The sequence below is a fragment of the Larus michahellis genome, assembly GCF_964199755.1.
Source record: "Larus michahellis chromosome W unlocalized genomic scaffold, bLarMic1.1 SUPER_W_unloc_1, whole genome shotgun sequence".
Classification (NCBI taxonomy): domain Eukaryota; kingdom Metazoa; phylum Chordata; class Aves; order Charadriiformes; family Laridae; genus Larus; species Larus michahellis.
The window spans coordinates 1,498,420-1,512,083 of NW_027435888.1; the positions used below are offsets into that span (position 1 = coordinate 1,498,420).

Below are 13,664 nucleotides of genomic sequence, written 5' to 3' on the forward strand. Positions count from 1 at the left end.
CGCAACATGGGTAACAAACAGGAGGAGCTGGAAACTACCATGCTGCTGGAAAGCTATGACCTAGTGGCCATTACTGAAACCTGGTGGGACGAATCCTATGGCTGGAGTGTGGCTATCAATGGCTACAAGCTGTTGAGGAAGGAGGGGCAGAGGTGTTTCCCTCTCTGTTAAGCAAGGGATAGAGTGTGAAGAGATGTCCCTAAAGAACAGCCAAGAAGAAGTCAAAAGCTTATGGGTAGGCATTAGAGACCAAGGCAACAAGGGGAACCTGGTGGTTGGTGTCTACTACAGGCCACCTGATCAAGGGGAACCTGCTGATGAAGCCTTCTTCCTGCAGCTACAGGAGGCATCGCACTCGAAAGCTCTCCTCCTGCTGGGGGATTTCAACCACCCTGACACCCGCTGGAAAAGTAACACGGTGAGCTGTAGACAATCCAGGAGGTTCCTGGAGTGCCTCGATGACAACTTCCTAAGAAAGGAAATGGACAGCCCTGCCCGAGGGGATGCCATACTGGACCTGACAGTCACCAATGCGAGTGAGCTCATTGGGGATGTCAAGATTGGAGGCAGCCTGGTGTGCAGTGACCACACACTGGTGGAGTTCACAGTCCTAAGGGATACATGTCAGACAAGGAGCGTAGTCAGGACCTTGAATTTTAGGAAAGCAAACCTCCGGATCATCGTAGAGTTAGTCAATAGGACCCCCTGGGAAATGGTCCTCAGGGACAAGGGGGCAGAAGAGAGCTGGCAGATCTTCAAGGACGCTTTCCATAGAGCACAAGGGCTCTCGATCCCCAGGTGTAAGAAATCAAGCAAGAAAGGGAAGAGACCAGCATGGCTGAGTTGGGACCTGCTGGTCAAAGCAGAAAAGGAAGGTTAAAGAAAGCGTGCCCTCCCTGATGACTGAGAATGGCAAACTGGTAACAAGAGATGAGGAGAAGGCTGAGGTTCTCAACAATTGTTTTTGCCTTAGTCTTCACTGGCAGCCTCTCTCCTCACACCTCCCAAGTTGAAGGACTTCAAGACGGGGACCTGGGGGACAAAGTCCCTCCCACTGTAAGTGAAGACAAAGTTTGTGACCACCTGAGGAACCTGAACATACACAAGTCCATGGGGCCTGATGCACCCCAGACTCCTGAGGGAATTGGCTGATGTAGTTGCCAAGACACTCTCCATGATATTGGAAAAGTCATGGCAGTCAGGTAAAGTCCCCGGTGGCTGGCAGAAGGGAAACATTACAGCCATTTTTAAAAAGGGTAGAAAGGAGGACCCCGGAACTACCGCCCTGTCAGCCTCACCTCTGTGCCTGGCCAGATCACGGAACAAATCCTCCTAGAAGCTATGGTAAGGCACATGGAGGACGGGGAGGTGATTCAAGAGAGCCAGCATGGCTTCACCAGGGGCAAGTCCTGCCTGACCAACCTGGCGGCTTTCTCCAATGGAGTGACTGCATCAGTGGACGAGGGAAGTGCAATGGATATCCTCTGTCTGAACTTCTGCAAGGCCTTTGACACTGTCCCCCCACAACATCCTTCTCTCTGAGTTGGAGACATACGGATTTGATGGGAGGACTTTTCGGTGGATAAGGAACTGGCTGGATGGTCACATCCAGAGAGTAGTGGTCAATGGCTCGATGCCCAGATGCAGAGGGGTGAAAAGTGGTGTCCCTCAGGGATCTGTCTTGGTACCATGCTGTTTAATATCTTAATCAATGACATAGACAGTGGGATCAAATGAAGCCTCAGCAAGTTTGCTGATGACACCAAGCTGAGTGGTGCAGTTGACAGGCCAGAGGGAGGGGATGGCATCCAGAGGGACCTGGATGACCTGGAGAGGTGTGCCTGAGCAAACCTTATGAAGTTCAAGAAGACCAAGTGCAACGTCCTACACTTGGGTCGGGACAATCCTGGTTATCAATACAGGCTGGGGGATGATGTGATAGAGAGTAGCCTTGCGGAAAAAAGCCTGGGGGGTACTGGTAGATGAAAAGCTGGACATGAGCCAACAATGTGAGCCTGCAGCCCAGAAGGCCAATCGCATCCAGGGCTGCAACAACAGAACTGTGGCCAGCAGATCCAGAGAGGTGATTCTGCCCCTCTCCTCTGCTCTTGTGAGACCCCACCTGGAGTAGTGTGTCCAGCTCTGGAGCCCTCAGCACAAGAAGGACATGGACCTGTTGGAGCAGGTCCAGAGGAGGCCACAAAGATGATCTGAGGGCTGGAGCACCTCTCCTACGAAGACAGTCTGATAAAGTTAGGCTTTTTCAGCCTGGGGAAGAGAAGGCTCCAGGGAGACCTGAGAGCGGCCTTCCAGTACCTGAAGGGGGCCTACAAGAAAGCGGGGGAGGGGCTGGTTTTAAACTAGAGCAGGGTGGGTTGAGATTAGACATTGGGAAGAAGTTATTTACCATGAGGGTGGTGAGACACTGGCCCAGGTTGCCCAGAGAGGGGGTGGAGGCCCCATCCCTGGAGGTGTTCAAGGCCAGGCTGGATGAGGCTCTGAGCAACCTGATCTAGTTGAAGATGTCCCTGCTGACTGCAGGGGGGGTTGCACTAGATGGCCTTTAGAGGTCCCTTCCAACCCAACACATTCTATGATTCTGTGATTCTAAACAGACATAAAGGCTAACCAATACAATTGAGATGTATCTCTTTTTGCAAAAAGTAGCGCGTTATTGGTACCAAATAATCTTTGAAACCTCAAAGGCAGGTGTTTCTATATTGTAGGTGGTATTGTAGGGGGCAGGTTGTTCGTATTGTAGGGAGGACGCTGCATTAGGAGGAGCGTGGGTCACCCACATCAGGGGAGCTGTCATCTCACTCCACTGAAACCTGGAGTGGCCACCTTGGGGCTCGTGTGCCCCTCACTGGGGCTTCCTGTTCTAGACAAGTGGGGAGGAATGGAGAGTGTTCAGAGAAGCTCTGCCAATATGGGATTCATGGCCTCAAGCACACGCCCCATGAGGGGAGGCTGAGGGTCCTGGTCTCCTTCAGCCTGGTGAAGTGGGGGCTTAGAGCGTCACAGTCATAACCTGTAACTGCGTGAAGGGTGGTTTCAGAGATGCTGAGCTTTTCTTCATGGTGGAAAAAAAAGCAGGAGAAAGGAAGGATGCCACAAAGTTTGGATTGGGAGGTTGAGACCAGAAGAAACTGTCACCCAGAGGGCAGTGCTGTGGTACAAGAGGACACCCAGGGGGAGGCTGGACCAGCCCATGGCTTTGTCTTTCCCAGAACAGCCAGGGAGGATGGAGAGATATCAGCCAGGGTAGTGAGATATTGGGGCGAAAATGAAAAGACAATTAGGTCCCTTCAAAGAAAGAGGTGCAGGTATGGGACACTGAAGGAGTAACACCTTCAGGTTTGCTCAGCATCAGAGCCACCTTTAATTTCCCTTTACCTACCTGTCATTATTGCCTCCAGTTTTCTGCTCTAACGAGCCCCCGGGGGAGGCTTTGTTGGTAATGGTCCTCAGTGGGACCCATTAAGAAACCTTGGAGTTTACATCTGAGTTTGTCATCTTGAGCAGTTTCTTCAACTTCCTCTCAGTGTCTGAGGTTCAGGGACTCCACCCCAAACCCACCCGAGGGGTCATTAAAATGCCTTGGGCTGCTCCTCTGGTGCTGAGCTGGGCCGGGCTCTTGGGACAAAGGAAGCTCATGTGAAGCAGGCAGCAGGGCTGAGGGCACTGCCTGCAGGCACCGAGGATTGGACCATCAATGCAGAGAGAGCGTGAAGGCAGTCGTGACTGGGAGGAGAGCTGAGAGCTCACTGTGGGAGAAAGCTTCCCAGCCCTGTGCACGGTAAGTGTGAGGCTGCAGGGCAATGCCGCTGCCGATCCTGAAGGGTTCTCATAAAGCTGTCGTAGCCCACAGCCTGTGGGATCTTTCTCTGGTGTAGAGGAGGAGAAGGGTGTGCTGCAGAGCAGGGCTTCCCTGCAGCACTGTCAGAGGGACAGGACACGGTGGCTGCCTTCTCCTGGGGATGGTTGCAGGGGCATGAAGGCGGGTGTGCAGCCAGGGGTGCCCAGGGCTGTCCTTCAGAGCAGGGTCCCGGTGCTTCAGAGGAACTCTGCCTCCTGCCAGTGCCAACTCTAACCCTGCCCAGTGAGCTTCTGCCCTCAAGGATGTGGGATCCAGGGCAGCAGCTGCCTCATCTGTGGCCATAGCTGCAGCAGAAGGGACTCTCCTGAGCACCCTCTGTCCCTCCCTGGCCTTGTTTCCCCTGGCAGAAGCATCGGGGCATTTCTCCTTGCTTCTCCACCCGTCCCTGCTGCTGCTGCTGTTGCTCTTGTTTTCAGTCTCTCTGGGGTGGGGGCTTCATCAGCAGCTCAGCCACTGACCCTGCAGGTCCTGCCATGCAGATGTGTCCCTGGTACCCAAGGCCTCTTCTAACCTCTGGGTCTCTGGGCAATGCAGTCCATGGGGTGGGGATAACGTTAACTCTCCACAAAGGGCACCCCATCTTCTGGGCATCCAAAAGCTGACAGCTCTTCCCTGGGGAGGGGAGTTTGGAGATCTGCACTTTGGAACTGGACTCCTCTGCTCTCCATGGGATCATCCTCCAGACCAAAGCGGTGCTGGCAAAAAGCAGCTGAGAGCAGGACGAATGGAGAGACCAGCTCTCCTCCTTCTGCACTAAGGGTCTGTCCTATTGCCTCCCAGGACTCTCACAATAGCACTTGTAGGGTAGCAGAAATGCCAGGGATTTCTACCTTCAAACATGACTCTTCAAGTGGGCCAGGGGTAACAGGATCAAAATAAACAAAACAACCCCCCCAGCTCTGTTCTGCAGCCAGGGGACCTGGGAGTGACAGTGGTCAAAAGCTCTTTTATATCATAGTGAGATTTAACCTGTGATCACTCCTGGTTCCCATCTGCTTGGACGTTACTGTGACAAATGCAACAGGTTGTGCCCAGAGGTATTTGTCCTCACTCTTCACTGCTGTTTCCTTCTTGGACAGGCCCCCATGTGCAGAGGGATCAGATGTCCAACGACAGCTCCATCACCCACTTCCTCCTCCTGGCATTCGCAGACAGGCGGGAGCTGCAGCTCTTGCACTTCTGGCTCTTCCTGGGCATCTACCTGGCTGCCCTCCTGGGCAATGGCCTCATCATCACTGCCGTAGCCTGTGACCACCGCCTCCACACCCCCATGTACTTCTTCCTCCTCAACCTCGCCCTCCTCGACCTGGGCTGCATCTCCACCACTCTGCCCAAGGCCATGGCCAACTCCCTCTGGCACACCAGGGCCATCTCCTTCTCGGGATGTGCTGCCCAGGACTTCTTCTTTGCCTTCTTTATCTTAGCAGAGTTTTATCTTCTCACAGTCATGTCCTACGACCGCTACGTTGCCATCTGCAAACCCCTGCACTATGGGTCCCTCCTGGGCAGCAGAGCTTGTGTCCATATGGCAGCAGCTGCCTGGGGCAGTGGCTTTCTCAATGCTCTGCTGCTCACGGCCAATACATTTTCAATACCTCTCTGCCAAGGGAATGGCCTAGACCAGTTCTTCTGTGAAATCCCCCAGATCCTCAAGCTCTCCTGCTCAGACTCAGACTACCTCAGAGAAATCTGTCTTCTTTCTTTTAGTATCTTTTTTGCTTTTGCCTGTTTTGTTTTCATTGTGGTGTCCTATGTGCAGATCTTCAGGGCTGTGCTGAGAATGCCCTCACAGCAGGGACGACACAAAGCCTTTTCCACGTGCCTCCCTCACCTGGTCATTGTCTCACTGTTTATCAGTACTTCATTTTTTTCCTACTTGAAGACCCCCTCCATCACCTCGCCCGTTCTAGACCTAGTGCTGTCATTTCTGTACTCGGTGGTGCCTCCAGCAGTGAACCCCCTCATCTACAGCATGAGGAACCAGGAGCTCAAGGATGCCCTGAGGAAACTGATTGGACATTTTTCAGCAGCCATGGACTGTGTACCTTATTCTGGAAATGATTCCCTGTAACTTTGTGACAAGTATTCACTATTCCTCCCCTCCTCCTTAACTTTTCACCTCTCGTCTGTGACGCAAAACATTTGTGTAAATAAAGACTCAGTCTCTCTGTGTGTTTAAATAAAATACATGAACCAGCTCCAACTTCTTCTGAGACCCATCAGCAGCAGGGCTGAATAAACGGGAGATGAGAAGACCTTTCTGGCTGCAGCAGCCTGGGGCAGGCTGTCCCAGTGCCACTCTGTCACTGGGGCGGCAGGAGCTGCCTGAGGTTCCCCAGGGCCAGGGCTCTTGTACTGGGCTGGGGAGAGGGGATGGCACAGAGGGGCTGCAGACCCCTCAGAACATCCTGGGGAGGAGGACACAGGGGCCCACTGACTGCCTTTGCCTTGTGCCCACATGCCCCCCATCTCTGGGGCTGACCCTCCTCTGCCCTCCACCAGCTGCGGTGCCCTTCAGAGGGGCTGTGGCTGTGGAGTGAGTGCCCAGAGCTCTGCAGCACCCTGGGCCAGGCTCTGCTGTTGGGCCAGCGCAGACTGGGCTGGGATGGAGAGAGGGCAGGGGAGGTGGAAGAGCTTGGAGGGAGCTGGGCTGGGCTGGAAAGTGCCCAGGAGGAAAAATCCTCGGAGTGCAGCTTGTACCGTGTGACCATGCCGGGGGAGGACTCACAGCAGAGTGTTTGTGGTGCAGAGCCAGGGCTTGTGGAATTGGTGTCCGTCTCCAGGGTTTGGTAGTGGTGGGGCTGAAGGCATGGGCCTCCGTGAGAAGAGACCAAGGGCCGCTTCCGTGCCAGACAGAGCTGGTTCCAGACGGCTCCAAAAGAAACCCACCGCTGGCCAAAACTGAGCCCATCAACGAGGATGGTGGAACCTCTGTGAGAGTGTATTTAAGAAAGGACACAAGGGCTCGAGCGGGAGAGGAGTGAGGGAAAAACCAGTGTGAGAAACAGCCCTGAAAACACCAGGGTGAGTGAAGAAGGAGGGAGAGGAGGTGCTCCAGGTGCCAGAGCAGATGGTCTCCTGCAGCCTGTGGAGAATACCACAGTAGAGCAGGTATTTCCCTGCAGCCTAAGGAGAGGAGCACAGCGGAGGAGGTAATCCCTGCACTTGGTGGAAGACCCAACGCTGGAGAGGTTGGATATTTCCTGAAAGAATTTCAGCTTGAGGAGAGCCCATGCTGTAGCAGTGGGCAGAGCACCCACTTTGCATGTGGGAGATCCTGGCTTCCATCCCCAGCATCTCCAAGGGGCTTCTTCCCTGAATGCCCAGCCTCAGGGAAAGGCTGGAGCTGGGGCCTCTGGTCCTCTGCAGGCACTGTGGGCCTGCCCTGCCCAGCCAGGGTCTGGCTGTGGGGTGAGGAGGGCTGTGTGCGCTGCCTCTTTGGAGCCCCCTCTCAGGAGAGAGGCGGGCAGCTGTGCTGGACCTGAGCTCAGCTCACTGCCCTGCACCACACACCCACCCGAGACATGCCCCTTCCCCACCGCCACGTCTTTGGGCTCTGGTTTCCTCCAGCCACCCCCAGGGAGACACTAAAGCACCTGGGCAGGCAAGCACAGCTCTGGCTCAAAGCTTTTAATGAGAAACAATATGGGGGCCTCTGTGTAAAAACAGGGGAATCAAAATCGAGGAAACCCCTGGCAGATTCTGCTGCCCGTGGGAAAAGGGAGTGGGTTCCCTGGTGCTCATGGCTCTCCCAGCTGCACAGACCTCTCCTCCCTCCTGGCTGCCCCCAGCTGCACTGCAGGGACGGGCTCTCCTGGCCCGGGGCTCAGGGACCGTTGTGCACTGAGCTCCGGTGTCACAGCCTCTGTGTCCTCAGGGGGATGTGCCACAGACACCTCTTCAGCATCGTCATAGCCCGTGCTCTCTGGGGACAGGGACCAGCCATCCCCCTTAGCTCCGGGGGCACCAGCACCTCTCTGGGAGAGCAGGTTTGGCCCTGCAAGAAGCAAGGCAGGCCATTGCATGTTCACCCCATGGGGTGCCTCTCCTGGGCTGTACATCACCTTCCTCCCTTCTCCTCACCAGTCCTGAGACGTTCAGCTACCTCTCCCACCCATGGAGCCCCCAAGGAAGAACTCCTGGGGCAGGTTCCCCCATCCCAGCACGTTGGGCTCCCGTTGTGACAGCGATTCATCCAGCACCAGGGATGCCACCCCAGGAACCAGCAGCACTTTCTTTCCCTCTCACCTCCAAGGGTATCCGTGGGTCCAGCTCCTTCCTCTGCCACCCTGGGCATTTCCCAGTCTTCCTGCCCAGGGGAAGGATCCTCCCCAGGGTCAGAAACCTCCCTGGCATCATCATAGCCATCAGCTGGGTCACCTCCAGGCAGGACAGGGACATCTGAAAGGAGAGGAGAGCTGGTGACAGTGAGAAGATGCGTTCTGCAGAGCAGAGGATGGGAGGATGCGCAGGGACGTGGGGCTCTGACATCGGTGTTTGCAGCCCCACAGGAGATCCCGCCCGATCTCCCAGCTCCGAGGGTGATGGTCAGTGACACTGCTGTCCATCACATGTCCGCAGGGTGGAGACATCCACCCCTTCCTGCGCCCATTACCTGGTGCTGGCCATGGACCATCCTCCTCCTCGCTGTCCCCGGGGTAGGGCTGCAGCTTGCTCAGGGACCCCTCTGAATAGGAGCCTGGAGAGAGGCCCAGCGGGCGTCAGGGGAGTGCGCTCTGCTGACCCAGCTTGTGCTCAGTGCTGCTGGGGACGTGGGACCCACAGAGCCACGGCTGCACGAGGACGAGGGCTCAGGACTCACCCTGCTGCCCTGGGACAAAGCCCATCTCCAAGGGCCTGCCAGAGCTGCCCTGGGACAGCCCCTTCCCTCACCCCTCAGGTGTCCCCCAGGGTGCAGGGGCAGGCAGAGAGGGGCTCTCCCCAAATGGGACGCGCAGGGCAGGTGGGGAGAAAGCTTCTCTCCTGGGCCCAGGACATGGGTGCTCCCCACACAGATCCAACAGCCCCACAACCGCACGAACCATGGGTTAGGGGGCTGCAGGGCTCAACCCTGGGTGGCAGCCAGGGGAAAGAGCACTGTAGATGTGTCCTCAATGAGGGACACACACCAACCTGAGCCACTGAACCTTGCCTGCTTCTGCCATGCTGGGCTGGAACCGATCTCCTCGTACACGGCCTCAGGGAAGGGCTCCTGAGCTCTCTCAGAGCCTGTGGACAGAGGCAGGGCTGGCCCAGGGATGGTCAGAGAGAGGGTGGGATCCCGCGGAGAGCACGCACTCTTGTCCCCCCAGCTCTGCCTCTCCCACTCACTGACACCCCACGGCACCCCTGGCCTTGCCAGCAGGCATCTTCCCCTGGGAAGGGACCCACCTCTGCGCCCAGCCCTGGCGCTTCGCACTTGCCCGGCCAGGAGGGCCAGGAGCAGGCAGACAAGGGCTCCCAGGATGATGCACATGATGACGGGCAATGAGACTCTCCCGCTGCCGGTCAGACGGCCCTGCGTGGGATCTGCATGGCAGGAACACAGAAAGGGCAGCACCAGGCCTGGGAGAGGTGAGGGGCCGGCACACCCCAGTCCTGACCCCCATTACATACCGGGTTTCAGGGGACGAGGGATGGGGAAGCTCCCACCTGGCTGGGTGAATGACAGCCCTCCCCAGCCTCCCGCCCCACAGCTACCCCGGTGCCTCCTCCTGGGAGTTTCACAGCCCAGCAAGGAGCCCCTTCCCTCCGGCTGTGGGTCACAGCCTGGCCCCAAGAAGACCCAGCGCTGGTGGGGAGGACGGGTTACCTGCTGGAGGGGTTGGTGCTGCCGTCCTGGGTGCAGCTGCAGAGGAGGAGAAGGAGAGCTGGGCTGAGAGGGTGGGGGTGCAGGTACCAGGGAGCCTCCTCTCTGACACCCCGTGTGTGTGTGTGTGCGCACATGTGCATGTGCAGACATCCCTGCCACATCCCACCCAAATCGCCCCTCCTGCACGACTGGTGAGCATGGCCAGGAAGGAGCACAGGGCCCAGAGCAGGGACAGAGCTGGCAGCCCGGGAGATGCCCCTGGGGGCTGCAGGGCCCTGCGGGCAGAAGCTGGAGGACATCCGGCCCCACAGAAGCTGCTGCCCACTCGGCAAAAGGCTCTCCTGCTCTGCAGGGATGGCCTTGCTCTCAGGAGCTCTGGAGCCATGATGGCAGCCAATGGGGAAAAGGGCTCCCTGTGAGGTGTCCCAGCCCTGCCGCTCACCTAAGCAGTTCACGGCCGCGTCCTCCTTATGGCGGCAGGCACCGCTGTCCCCAGGCCGGGCCCAGCAGTCCTGCAGAGATGGCTCTGTCCCCCGGCACTCCACCTGCTCCAGCCAGATGGGGCCGCTCCCCTCCCCAAATGCAGCCTCGGCCAGGGCAGACACCGCAGGGCCACAGCCCAGCTGCCTGCATGCCACCTCAGCATCCCGCATGTCCCAAGAGTCGTCACACACCGTCCCCCAGGAGCCGCGGTGCCACACCTCCACTCGGCCGGAGCACCCCTTCTCCCCTCCCACGGCACGAATCTTCTCCCTGTCTGGAGAAGGCAGAGAGCTCCCAGGGCCGCGGGACAGCAGGCAGAGCCCTGCCAGGCGAGAGGGGCATGCAGAGGAGCAGCTACCTGTGCAGCTCGGGGTGCTGGGGCACGCAGCCATTGGGGCCGGGGGCGTTTCTGGCTGACTCCCTGCAGAGGGAAACGCTGTGGCGAAGGGGCTGCTGCAGGGGGGCGTGCAGCAGAGAGCGGTGCTCAGCTCAGCTCGTGCCACCCACCCATGGCAGCAGCTGAACCCCGGTCCTTCTGGGGACACACACTCGGCAACATGGGGGACCCTGACTGCTCAGCCCCAAAGGGACCCTGGGTCACAGAGCAGCAGGAGGGTGTCCATGGAAGGGACACTCCTCAGAGCCCTGGCTGTTCCCTTCTGGGACCTTGCCTCGAGAAACCTCTGCCTCAACCAGGCGAAGCTGGGAGCCCGGCTGGCAACCGCTGGTGAATGTGTGGGGCTCCGGGAGCGGAAGTCCCATTTTTGGTACCAGCAGCAGCAGCGTCTGCCTTGGAAACGAAAGGCCCCCGCAGGCCCAGGAATTTGTCCATGCCCAGCCAGGAGCAGGAACACAGGGGATGCTGGTGCCCGGCTAGCTCAGAATTACCCTTGCAGGTGATGTGGGTCTCATCTCGCAGGTCGTCGCATGACTGCGGGTGCCAGGGAGCGGAGGGACACTGCCAGAAGGAGCTGTTTCTCTCCCCACACTCCACACGATCCAGCCAGGCCGTGCCAGACAGCCTGCCGTAGGGCCGTTGTGTTTCCAGGGACCCTCTGTCCCCGCAGCCCAGCTCCTTGCATGCCAGCGACACAGTTTCAGGAGTCATGGAGTTGGAGCAAACGCTCCCCCACGTCCCATTGTAGAAAACCTGCAGGCGCCCGGAGCAGTTGGTGCCGTTCTCCAGCCTCAGGGCCATGAACTCTGGGAGGAAAGGCAGCGAGGGGGAACAGGCTGGGCTGGGGCTGGGGGAGCAGGGACACCCCTGCACCCGCCAGGCCCTCAGACAGGCAAAGGCACGTCCAGCAAGTCCCCCTTGCACCCACGGACAGAGAAATGTCCCTGATGGACAGACACCCCTGCCCTCCCTGCTGCCCGTCAGGGACAGCTGAGCTCCCCAGGGACCCCCGGTGGGACTGAGGGCACCCCTGCATGGGTGTCCCCACGGTGGCCTTTGTCAGGGGCTCAGAGCTGGCCAGGAACAGCCTCGGCCGTTGCCGGCTCTCCCCTCGTCCCGGCCTGCCTGGGCACTGGGCTCCCACCACAGCTCCCGGCACACACCTGAGCAGACGACTCCTGCGTCCTCTTTGTGCCCACAGTCGTGCTGCCCCCAGGACCCTGCCGGGCAGTCCCAGAGAGCAGCTTCGGCCCCGGAGCAGTTCACGCTCTCCAGCCAGATCTGAGCGGAGCCTTCCCCAAAGCGAGCGGAGCCAACCGCCTCCAGCGCCCCTCCGCAGCCCAGCTGGCGGCAAACGACGGCAGCATCAGACAGGTCCCAGCCGTCATCGCAGACGCTCCCCCAGCTGCCCTGGTAGTAGATCTCCACTCTCCCAGCGCAGCGCCCAGGCCCGTTCACCAGCCGCACCTGACGGCTCCCTGTAGCAGGAGGAAACCCCGGCTGCCGTCAAGGGCCGGCTGCCCACCCAGCCCAGAGCCTGGGGGGGCCGTGCAGTGCCACTCACCCCAGCAAACGACCCCCACGTCCTCGGCAATCCCTGCTTCCAGCGCACTCTCAGGCAGGGAGCTGTTGCAGAGGGTCAGGTTGGCCTCGTGCCCTGCACACCACACCCCGCGCAGCCCCACGGGACCCGTCCCTCTCTGAGCCTTCGGGGGGTTGTAGGCTGCCTCTGCCTCTCCACACTGCAGCTGCCGGCACACCACGCTGGCCTCCTGCACGTCCCACTGCTCATCCAGGACTCTGCCCCACGTCCCGTGCTGGAAGATCTCCACTCGCCCGTCGCACGGGCTTCCTCCACCCACCAGCCGCAGGGATGCGAAGCGAGCTGGGCCTGGGGAGAGCAGCCATGCCCCAGCCCTTGGCGGCACTGGGGAGCCCGGCAGCCTGCAGCACGTCTCCAGGCTCTGGCACCCTTGCAGGAGGGCCTTGGAGCTTGCCTGCCTGCCGCCAGCCCTCTGTGGGGACCTTCTGAGCCAGAGCCTTGCACTGCCACAGGGTCCCCTGCTTTGGGAGCATTTAAGAGGAAAACAGAATAACCGACTGTTTTCCTGCACTCACCTGAGCATATGAGAGCAGCGTCGTTCTCATGGGAGCACGGCGAGGCCCCCAGGGCAGTCACTGGGCACTCTCCCAGGTGGGCTTCAGTCCCGTCACAGTGGAAGGAGTCTCTCCAGACAGGGCCGCTTCCTCTCCCAAAATGCCCTCCTTTAGGAATGGACTCAGCAAACCCGCAGTTGAGGTGACGGCAGAGAACGTGGGCGTCCAAGAGGTCCCAGCGGGAGGCACAGAGGGTGCCCCAGGCCCCCTGCACATGGACCTCCACCCTCCCCTCACACGCCGTGCTGCCGTTCACCAGCCTGAACCCTGTGAACTCGGGACAGAGAAGGATGAGACAGGGCAGACTTGTGCTTTTGCTGCCTTGGGTGGTGGAGTAGAGGGCAAATGGACACCCTGCCTTTCTCCTCCTTCTGCACCATTTTAGGGCTGCAGACAAACATTCAAGGTCAGGTTTAATGGGGCTCTGAGCAACCTGATCTAGTTGAAGAGGTCCCTGCTGGTTGCAGGCAAGTTGGACTAGATGACATTGAAAGGTCCCTTCCAACCCAGACCATCCTATGGTTCTGTGATCACCCCTTGTGTCCTCACACCCAGCACAGCACAGTCCTGTCCCTGCTCCCCCATCATCGGCACACCCCCGGTGGTAACACCCTGCCCTGAGTCCTTACGTGTGCAGGTGACACCGGCAGCATTCGCGTGGGTGCAGGGCTGGTCCCTGGGGGACCCCGTGGGGCAGGAGCTGAGAAGGGATTCATTCCCCACACACTGCAGCTCTCTGTCCCACATGGGACCAGACCCTTCTCCAAAGTGAGCTGCCCCGGGGACAGACAGGGCTGTGCCACACTGCAACTCTCTGCAGACCACGTCGGCAGCTTTGGGACCAAAGTCGGAGTCACAGACAGTTTTCCACTCGTTCCTATCATGGATCTCCACTCGTCCTGAGCAGGGATTGTCCCCTCCAACCAGCTGGACAA

General features: G+C 58.9%; 1 protein-coding gene and 1 pseudogene across 1 annotated transcript; one reads left to right on the plus strand and one right to left on the minus strand.

Annotated features, from left to right (window-relative positions):
* Positions 1-4,982: 4,982 nt before the first annotated feature.
* Positions 4,983-5,941, plus strand: LOC141736642 (olfactory receptor 14J1-like; annotated as a pseudogene).
* A 1,560-nt stretch (positions 5,942-7,501) lies between these two features.
* Positions 7,502-13,324, minus strand: LOC141736643 (scavenger receptor cysteine-rich type 1 protein M130-like; the record flags this gene model as incomplete). Its single annotated transcript, XM_074571188.1, has 6 exons — positions 7,502-7,507; positions 9,333-9,409; positions 10,947-11,378; positions 11,736-12,050; positions 12,137-12,229; positions 12,691-13,324. Coding segments are annotated over 6 exons (1,557 nt in total), but the record flags the coding sequence as incomplete, so codon positions are not given.
* Between the last annotated feature and the right edge of the window lie 340 nt (positions 13,325-13,664).